Source organism: Bison bison, unplaced genomic scaffold (genome assembly GCF_000754665.1).
Source record: "Bison bison bison isolate TAMUID 2011002044 unplaced genomic scaffold, Bison_UMD1.0 scf7180017864471, whole genome shotgun sequence".
Classification (NCBI taxonomy): domain Eukaryota; kingdom Metazoa; phylum Chordata; class Mammalia; order Artiodactyla; family Bovidae; genus Bison; species Bison bison.
The window spans coordinates 14,763,438-14,773,692 of NW_011495032.1; the positions used below are offsets into that span (position 1 = coordinate 14,763,438).

At 36.0% G+C, this 10,255-nt stretch overlaps 1 protein-coding gene across 1 annotated transcript in view; it reads right to left on the reverse strand.

The window, feature by feature from the left end:
- Positions 1 to 692: 692 nt before the first annotated feature.
- Positions 693 to 10,255, reverse strand: part of TMEFF2 (transmembrane protein with EGF-like and two follistatin-like domains 2) — a 280,288-nt gene continuing 270,725 nt past the window's right edge. Inside the window, exons 8-10 of the mRNA XM_010860853.1 lie at positions 5,736 to 5,859; positions 4,040 to 4,198; positions 693 to 1,022 (exon numbers count right to left, since the gene is read on the reverse strand). Of these exons, the coding sequence (XP_010859155.1) occupies positions 926 to 1,022; positions 4,040 to 4,198; positions 5,736 to 5,859 (380 nt within the window). The 3' untranslated portion in view covers positions 693 to 925. The remainder of the gene's footprint in view (positions 1,023 to 4,039; positions 4,199 to 5,735; positions 5,860 to 10,255) is intronic.

The window sequence follows — 10,255 nt, forward strand, 5'->3', positions numbered from 1 at the left end:
TGAGGTATTTGGTTGTGATTCTAACTTATTTTTAAAGAACCATATACTATAAATATAGCAAGGTGCTTCTGAGAATTCATGATTTGGTGTTACCCATTTAATGATGTTATTAAAAATTTTCCCTAGTTGTTAATTCCATGCACCTAAATGGAATAGACTTTGTGCTCTGTGCATTCCTAATATGTAGCTTGTTCAGGACCTTTCAGATATATGCACTTAACCGGGAAAGTCTAAGATATTTCCCAAATAAAAACCAATATCTTTTTCCCTCTCCTTTATGAGTTATAAAACACTTTTCCTCCCCTTCTTCTTTGATTTAATTTATATGCCAGAGATTTTTCTGCTCTGGGGATGAAAATGGAAGACCAGGGAAGAGAGTTGATGAAACAGAGATGATTCAAAGATCTGAAATATTTTATCCTCACTCAATAAAAAGTAAATTATTTTTTCTCTTTTCCAATAACCATCATTTTCCTTGATCTTGGAATCACTCAAAGCCTAGCCACTGAGTCCTGTATAAACCAATGCTTTGTCTCAAGATGTGGAGAAAGATAAAATACTGATACCTGCACAAAGGTACTAGCTTGATTATATTTACAATTATGAGATACCGCAAATTTAAGAATGCCAATTTTTGCTCATCACTGAGTATTTATTATATATAACAAATACATGGGAAAGAAAAAACTATATTGTGTGATATAAATAGTTTATTTACATTACAGAAAAAACATCAAGACAATGTATACTATTTCAAATATATCCATACATAATCAAATATAGCTGTAGTACATGTTTTCATTGGTGTAGATTACCACAAATGCAAGGCAACATGTGTAGATCTCTTGTCTTATTCTTTTGTCTATAATACTGTATTGTGTAGTCCAAGCTTTCGGTAGTCCAGCCACTGTGCAACATGCTCCCTTTAGATTAACCTCGTGGATGCTCTTGTTGTGTTGTCTGAACTGTAGTGCCCTGTATTTTGCTTCTGTCTGTGAATTCTGTTGCTTCGGGGGCATTTCCTAGAAGGTTGGAAAGTTTACAAATCTTAGTTCAGTACCTGAAGTCCAGTCCCACAAAAACAGAGTGAAGTTGTAGATTAAGCAAATTATTAAAATATTTCAGATGTAAGAATTTATTATTAGCAGAAGCTGCAATTATTTTGGAAAAGGTTTTTGGTTTTGTTTGTTTTTGCTTCTCCTTGTAGTTGTCTTTAAGTGTCTATTAAGGAGAACTAAAGAACAGACATGGAAGTTCAAGAGGAATACATTTACCTAGTCCTTAACTGCTTACTCATTAAGGCAGAAAGAATGACTGAGCACAATGCAATCAAGCAAGTGTGAGCCCATCTAACCTCACGTTGAAGGTCTTCAATAACTTTATATTTTAAATGTCCCTAGGGTGAATGTTATATTGACATTTCAATGCTAAAAGTTTAAATCTTATCAAACCAGAGAATGAGCCAACTGTTAATATAGGATCTGTAATGAAAAGGGATATTGTTTTGGTTCAGCCTAACATCATTTTTGTATGTGAATAGTATAAGCTAGAGATATAAATTGGTACCGATTATTTAGCTTCTATAAAAAGCTAATACTCAAATTATTTAAAGAGCTCTGATCTTTTATGATAAAGCAATGCTTTGATGATATAAATAAAAATAATATAGAGTTCATATAAAATCCTATTATAATAGCCTATAGAGTATCAGAAAATGCATATTCATATATATGTTCATATATGAATAAATGTATGTAGTATATAGATATATGATTTTGGGGGGGAAGTAGATCTGTCAAAATGAACATGGAGCTGGAAGCCACATTCCTCAAAAGTAAAAAGAAGATAGATTTTGTTTTCACATGGAAGGTGAAAACAGATATGTGGCTTAAAAAGTAGCCAGCCTAATGTGGGGCTCAATTTAGGTTGTCTTGAATAGCAGAATACAAACATCATGACCAGTGAAAGGGGCAGTATGAGTGAAAATGAAATGCACAAGCTCTGATATTAGGCGACCTAGACTTCATTTCTGCCCTGATTGCTCACCTGTGTACACTCAGCAACATGCTGACTTCTCATACCTCAGAGTGCCTGTCTTTAAAATGGGGATAATTTTTCCCTCTTCATACAGTTTTCATATGTATATTCATTTATGTGTGTGTGTGTGTGTGTGTATACATATATGACACACACACAGACACACACATAGAGACACACAATTTCTGGGGAGATAAGGACCCTATGTATCCCAGTTGTTTTTATTATGTATGGAAATGAAACTGTGACTAATAAGACTTTTTTTTTTTTTTGCTTTCTCAATGGCTCAAATTTTATTTTATTTTATTATTTTTTTAAATTTTATTTTATTTTTAAACTTTACATAATTGTATTAGTTTAAACATCTGCTCAAGCATTGAAAGTTCTGCATTTTTGTTAGTACATGAAGTAGCAAATCAAATTGTTGAGATTAGATCTATTACATATGAATTTCATTTTTCATATGCTGATATTGCTTAGATATTAGACGGCTCAAGACCCTTGGAGTAATATGGCACAGCTTCCTGTGTTTTAGATGCTATTCTATCTTCTCTTTTACACTTAGTGTTTTTGGTTTAAGTTATTTTTACACTCCCCAGAATCTATTTTAATGTAATCCATTGACTCACTTGGCATCTAAACATGAGAGTCGAGTTGATGAACTCAACTCGGTTTCGAGTAGCACAGAGCTCCCGTCGATGATCTTCCCTTAAGCCTTTAGGCCAGGGAAGGATTTATGAACCACATTTTGTCTTTTTCAAGAGCAAATGCCACACTTGTCCTCAAAGAAGATAGCATGATACAGATACTGAGATATATTAGGACTTTTATTTTCTACAGATATGATACTTTTATTTTCTTGTCTTCTGAAAATAATTTTTTGGGAAACATTTTGATTTACTGTAGAGCTGCACAAATGATTGAAAGTCTAAATGCCTTGTGAATTTGGCAGAAACCTTGAAAAACTTCCTTGGAACTCTTCTCTTGAGCAGAGTGAAATCAGATCAGAACAGAATATCTTCAGTAACATTTCTGGTTAGACCAGGACATAAATAATATGCATTTGGTCTGGAATCTATTTCTTGGTTACCATGAATTTACATACTAATGCAGTTAAGCACTTACCCAGCCTCTGTCCTTTACTCCAAGCCCAGTGTCAGAGATTAGTAATTATTCTTTTCTTTTTCTGTTGAAACTGGATGAGATCTCTGTATTTCTCTCAATCCAACTCTCCAGGAAATAATTACTGTTTAATTGTTCTGGGGTTTGATATGAAAGCTTCTTGTGAAATTTGCTGTGTGTTTCCCTGTATCAAAAGTTTTCATGTACTGCAACATGATCATTCTCATTATAATTACTTTCTTTGAATTTTGTGATTAAAGTTATTTTGCTAAGATAAAAATGTATTTGTTGTTTGTATCAAATAAGTTAAAAATGGTTATACCTGAGAGTTATACTTAGAAATATAAGTGCTATAAGTGAGAGCTATAATTTAATATTTTTCTAGGTCTTCTATAAAATCTATTCTGATTTTGTTTGGCATGCTGAGATCTTCCCAACCCACGGATTGAATCCGGGTCTTCTGCATTGCAGATGGATTCTTTACTTTCTGAGCCACTAGGGAAGCCTGAGTAAGGAAATGCTGGTCATTTAAACAGTCTGTTAGTAGTCTGACTGAAGACTGACTTTTTATAGTTAAAAGAAAGAGCATATTTAAACAAAGACTGGCATTACACATTAGAAGAGGAAAGAAAAGGCCTTTGCTTAGAAAATAAATAATCCTCATCAAAATGCAAAAATAAGGAAAATAATTTGTACCACTCCAGCATGAAAGTCATTGTCTTTCCATTTGGTTATTCAAATGTTATGATGAAGAAATAGGACTCCAGAGAATGGATGGTTGCGGAGTCCACAAACGGACTTGAAATTAGAGTGATCTGACTCAGACAAGGAGGAATGATGTATTCCTTTATGTGGGTGACCACTGAGTATAGTTACTGACCTTGTGATGCAAAGAACCACCACACAGATGACGGCAATCTGAATCGTTCCAATCACAGCTGCGATTAAGACGTACTGAAATCGGACAGGGCCAGGAACAACATACAGTACACTGTAATCCTTTTTTTCACAGTGTTGTCCAGTATAACCAGCATCACACCTGGAATAAATGATAGCGTCCAGTTACCTAAAGCTGCTGTACTCATTTTCATAGTTCGCCTATGGCCATTTCTCTTCATTTTGAAATTAGGGCCTTTTGTTTCCTTTTCCTGCTCTTAAAAAAAAAAGATAGTACTTTTTAGATTTGTTTCTCAAATACTTATTTTCAATAAGATCTCTTTTTGTTTTCCATTTCAAAGATATATGGTTTCTTTTTATACTTATAATAGTAGAGTTTGAAGATAGGAGGGAGATGATAGAAGTACAGGAATAACTGTTCTTTCTATTTTTTTCAGGTGAGCTTTACATTTTATTTAACTTGCTCTTTAATTAACCTAAGTCAACATAATTGCTTGAGAAAAGGCTTGTTTCTGATGACATGAGTATAAAAAATAATGCTATTTATTAATTTTTTGGATAAAGCATTCTCTATGCAACAGTTAGAATGTGTTAAAAAATGTTAGGGCCAGAGGTACAGCAAGACTTATTTCTTTAATTTACTGGTCATAAAGTTGTCTGCTTATGTTAGAGAGTCAAATTTCAGTAGTAAAAAGGTAATTACAATGTAGGCAATAAGGTTTAGCAAAACAAGCCCATGTGTATTCATCTGAGAATGAAGACTGCCTCTCTGTCACTCAGTTCTCATCAGAAAGCTCAGATAGATAGTGTTAGAATTAGCAATTGACCATGAAATGAGGAAACAGCTCACACGAGAATAACACTAGTGCGGATCAACTTGTCATTGACTTTGTGCAACTATTTTAGAACCTCACTTCGAATGTTTCATAACTATATCCTAGGATCTTTGGTTTCTGCATCAGAAGGGTTTAATACTGACAACTCTGCTGGGAATGACAGAGCAGCGGGAGCAACTTCTCAGTTGGCCTGGTTCTACTGGAAGGCAGGTGCTTGTGTGTTCAGTGACGGAAAACATGAAAGGAAGACAGATCTTGAGAAAGAGAGAGAGAGAGGAAGGAAGGAAGAAAGAAGGATAAGATGAAGAAAAAGAAGGAAGGGAAAAAGATGAAAAGGGAAGGGGGAGAAGGGAGGGAAGAGAAAAAGAGAGCGATAATCCTTTCCCTGTATAGCAATATGCAAACTATTTCACCATTTGCCACTTGTATATGCCATTATTTTGGAAAAGATGACCTACCCAAAGCAACCATGTTATCTTACGTAGAGTAAGGCCTCATTCAGTCATTTGAGAAATATTTGTCAAGTCTCTAATCTGTGCCAAGCACTGCTCTGCATCCATGGGAAAGAATAGTGAATGAACCAGAGGAGGCCGTGTCTTTAAGGAACTTGGAATGCCCAAGATATAATTTAAAATTCTACCAGCAGAGTGTATATAATGATGTGTTACATAGTACTTGGGTATGGAAGGTACACAGATATTGTTTTCTTGTGTGTGTGTATGTGTGTAGGAGAGGCAGAGAAAAGTGTGGCTGCTGATCACCCACTCAGGCAGAATGCCATCCAGAATTTAGTTTCTATATTTTTACTTTATGCGTGTAAAAGTTAAAGGGTGAAAACCTTACCTGCAAGATGGCTCCTGCATATTGATAGAATGTTCACATTTCCCGTGCATGCAGAAGCCATTGTAGTGTTCTGGGCACGGTATGTGGTGTTCTCTGGCACTTTCTTCTAATTTGTTAGCATTCTCTGTGAATACAGATAAAAGCAACATCCCCTGTAAATACTTTTTAGCCTGGTAAGATCAACCAGGATATTAAGAAGCAAAGCTACAGTAGACAAAAAATATTTAAAAGGGCAAGAATTAAAAGGCCATGCTTCAGAAGAAAGACTGAGAAAGAACTGAAAGACAGATGTCTTTACAATTGTGTTTAGAGATGAAACTGCAAAATTACCCAGTGCTTTTCATGCTTTTATGTAATTTCCTACATCTTTAAGAGCCAGTAATGTTTCTATGAGTTGTCAGACAGCTTTAACTTTCCTTGTGTAGAGACAGTAAATTGATCATAAAATAATTCAGGAAGAAATATCCTATTTTGTGAATTTCAAAACCCTGCATAATGTCCGTAAAAGTAAATTGCTGCAGTGCCTTGACACTCCATGTGGGAGCTTAAAAGTTAAAATATGGCTGTGTTCAGTTGTTAAACAGAAGTTTTCCAAACCAAATGCAAATTTCAACAAATGTATTCTTTCAGGCTTTTTTCATCTACAGTGAACATGAATTTTCCTAGCACCTGCACATTTTCTTATTGCCTAAATAATGCTATTGAAAGAGCAAATGTTATTTCAGAATCACTTATGTAGATCCTAACACAGTATTTCTAAATGCTGTGAGTATATTCTAATTCATAATACTTGGCCTATGTTTGCAATGTCATGTGAAATTTAAACTTACGATAAAGAAAAAAAATGTTCTAAAATGAACCCTTTCCTCCGTCATTAAGCCTTGTTTTCTCATATTTCTATAAAGATAGTAAATATTTTTCCTGACCTTTGTTAGTTTAAACATTTGCTTCCTGTTGGTAATACCGTCTCTAAGCAGTCTTTTGATTCTTTATATGTTCATTTTATAATGTAAAGTTTTGCCTTTTTTGAGTTTCTTCTATAACCTGAGACCTGATATACTTTAAGATCCTTGCCTAAAGTATGAGAAACGTAAGTCTCTTGACTTTTCACTTCCCTGGTGGTCCAGTGGTTGAGACTCCAAGCTTCCAATGCAAGGGGCACAGGTTTGATCCCTGTTCAGGAAGCTAAGATCCCATATGCCATGTTGCATGGCCCCCAAAGTATAAAAATAATAATGCTTTTCACCAGGACCACAGTAATTGGTCAGCAGTATGGGTTTTTCCAGTGATGGAAGATTGAGAATAAATTACTATTTTTATGAAATAGATTATCTCCTACCATTTCTATATAGGGGTATAGCTTTTCTCTTATTATAGTGCATTCTTATAATTTTTTACTGTCCATCATGTGTGCGTGCTAGGTCACTTCAGTTGAATCTTGACTCTTTGTGACCCCATGAACCTGCCAGGCTCCTCTGTCCATGGGATTCTCCAGGCAAGAACACTGGAGTGGGTTGCTGTTTCCTCCTCCAAGGAATCTTCATAACTTTGAGATCAAACCTGGGTCTCCTGCAGCTCCTGCACTGCAGGCATATTCTTTACCACTGAGCCACTGGGGAAGCCCCTTACTGTCCATCATAGAGGATGACTATATTCATCGTGAGAAAAAAAAATGTACCTTAAGTATTAGTGAAGTAGACAAATGTATTATTTATGTTTAAGCAGAGCTATAAAATACCTTTAAATTTTAATACCTAGGTTATCATCTGAAAACTATTAAAGTTTGAAGTAAATTGTTAAATATGTTATGTGCTTTCTTGTATAGGGATATTTATGAACATAGGTATAAGGGTAATATTTCAAATTGCATACACAAAGAATGCCGAAGAGACTGGCGATGGCATTTTAGACATTCCTTTGTTTTACATCTGTGTCTCTTTACCTATTTAGGTGATCTTTTGTTTGCATTGTAATATTTCTACTTTGATAATTACTATTAAACTGCAAGGACCACTTTCATAGAAAAGACACATATAGAAATTTCTCTTTTGGTTTCTTCCATTCTTCTAAGTTCCCGTGGTGTTTTTGGTAACAAATAGTGCCTGCAGGAAGCAAACAACACCCAAATTGAAATGGATAGTGTGGAGTCAGATTTCCAACATGGGAGTATGTGACCAAAATGGAAGCAGGATGACAGCAGAATTTGGATACATCTTGAGAGGGCTTGTGGTCATTCATGAAGCCATGAAGACTGGACTCATCCTGTGCCTTGGCCAGGAGGCTATAAGCCAGAGTGGACAAACTGCACACCTGCTGCTGAAAGATGACTTTAGCAGTGGGGTTTGCCAGCCTCACTGCTGATGTAATGAACCAGCACTGATTTACACTCTTATTTCTGGATCTTCTCCCCATAACAAACTATTCAACATTCTATTTAGTGTTCGTTAGTAACTCTTCAGTGCTTCTGCATACCTGCATGTAGGGGAATTTTCTGTAACTTCCCTACATTTCACGTATATACTGTGATTTCAGTCGTAGTCTTATTCAAACACATCTTATTAGGGCTATTTTTTTTTTTCTGTCAGTTACAAAAGTAGATGAAGAAAAGAAGATCAAGATTTTCTTAACTCAGATTCATTTTTAAGGCTATTTTATTTTTAACACTGTCCCTCACCCCATACTGTTTTTTGTTTTTTTGTTTTTTTTTTTCTGAATTTGTACCATGTCCACAATTAAGAACTGAAGTTTAAGGGCAAAATGAGAGCTTGTCTGAGTGGTACTGTTGCCTTAGTGTAGCTAGAGCTGGATGTTTTCACAAAGTTCACTATCCAGACAGGATGATCAAGTGGGAGGGGAATAGTCTCCATCATAAAATCTGCTAATTAGTTTACACCATTCCTTATGAGCTTGGAGTGCTCCGTTATGCTGCTCACAGGATACTGTCAAATAAGAAAGTTAGATTGAAAATAAATGAGTAGAAGAAATGATCCCTGGGCAAGAAAATGAGGAATCATCAATATATGTCAACAAATTTATAGTCAACCCAAACAAGCAAACCAGTTGATTGAAAACCTGAATATATAACCACTTCTAGTAATGCAATAGACATGTTTCAGAAATGAGATTTGAGTGTATTAAGAAGAGTAGAAACACAGAAATCTAATATACAAACCAAATGTGTGTATGAACCATAGTGGGTATTTGTGATCCTGATGTTTATGCATAGATACTGAAGCAATAACAAAGCATTTAAAGATTTTAAATCATAGAAAAATGATACTTTGGAAGTCTGTATGTTTTCTCCAGTGGTTGATGATTTACATATCAACTTCTCTCTTCTCTGTTTAAAGAGATTTAATGTAAGGGTTGTGATCCTTCTTCTAAGAGAGTGAGTGATGATGCTAGAAACTTTTCGTATCTTTGTTTAAAATCTTTGTCCAGTTTCCTGTTTTAAATGTTTACAAATGGTTTGCTCTGAATGAGATCCTGACTTCTTAAAGGAACAGTTTCTGGTATAATCTGAGTTACTTGCAGCAGAACTCATAGGGCTGCATGCCCATTGCTAGTCAGCATTCCAGTCAAGAGCTATAGAAGTAGGCTGCTTTAAAACACAGCTATATGTATGGTTTCTGTCCTGGTGCTTTCAGGGAAAGAGACATGGCAAGCTGAAGAGACAGAAGAAATGGTGAATGGCAAAACCTTGCTTTAATCACAAGTCTAGTAAGATAAGTTGACAGAAAGTGGACAATGCCAGGCATAGCAATTCAGAGACTTAAATCAGTACAGCCCAGAGTAGGGTGTGTGTATGTGTGTGTTTCTCATTACCCCTACTTTCTTCCCCCAAAGTTAGAAACAAGACGTCATTCAGGAATTAATCTGTCAAAGCAAGACATTTATCTACTGAAGCAGAAATGTGACTGTAAAATTCAACTAAAACTATCCCTATATCTGAAGGAAGGATGATTCCCTTAGGATAAGGATTCAGTTCAGTTCAGTCACTCAGTCATGTCCGACTCTTTGCGACCCCATGAACCGCAGCACGCCAGGCCTCCCTCCATCACCAACTCCCGGAGTCCATCCAAACCCATGTCCATCGAGTCAGTGATGCCATCCAACCACCTCATTCTCTGTCGTCCCCTGCTCCTCCTGCCCTCAATCTTTCCCAGCATCAGGGTCTTTTCAAATAATTCGGCTCTTTTCATGAGGTGGCCAAAGTACTGGAGTTTCAGCTTCAACATCAATCCTTCCAATGAACACCCAGGACTGATCTCCTTTAGAATGGACTAGTTGGATCTCCTTGCAGTCCAAGGGACTCTCAAGAGTCTTCTCCAACACCACAGTTCAAAAGCATCAGTTCTTCGGCGTTCAGCTTTCTTTATTGTCCAACTCTCACATCCATACATGACCACTGGAAAAACCATAGCCTTGACTAGATGGACCTTTGTTGGCAAAGTAATGTCTCTGCTTTTTAATATGCTGTCTAGGTTGGTCATAACTTTCCTTCCAAGGAGTAAGCCTGT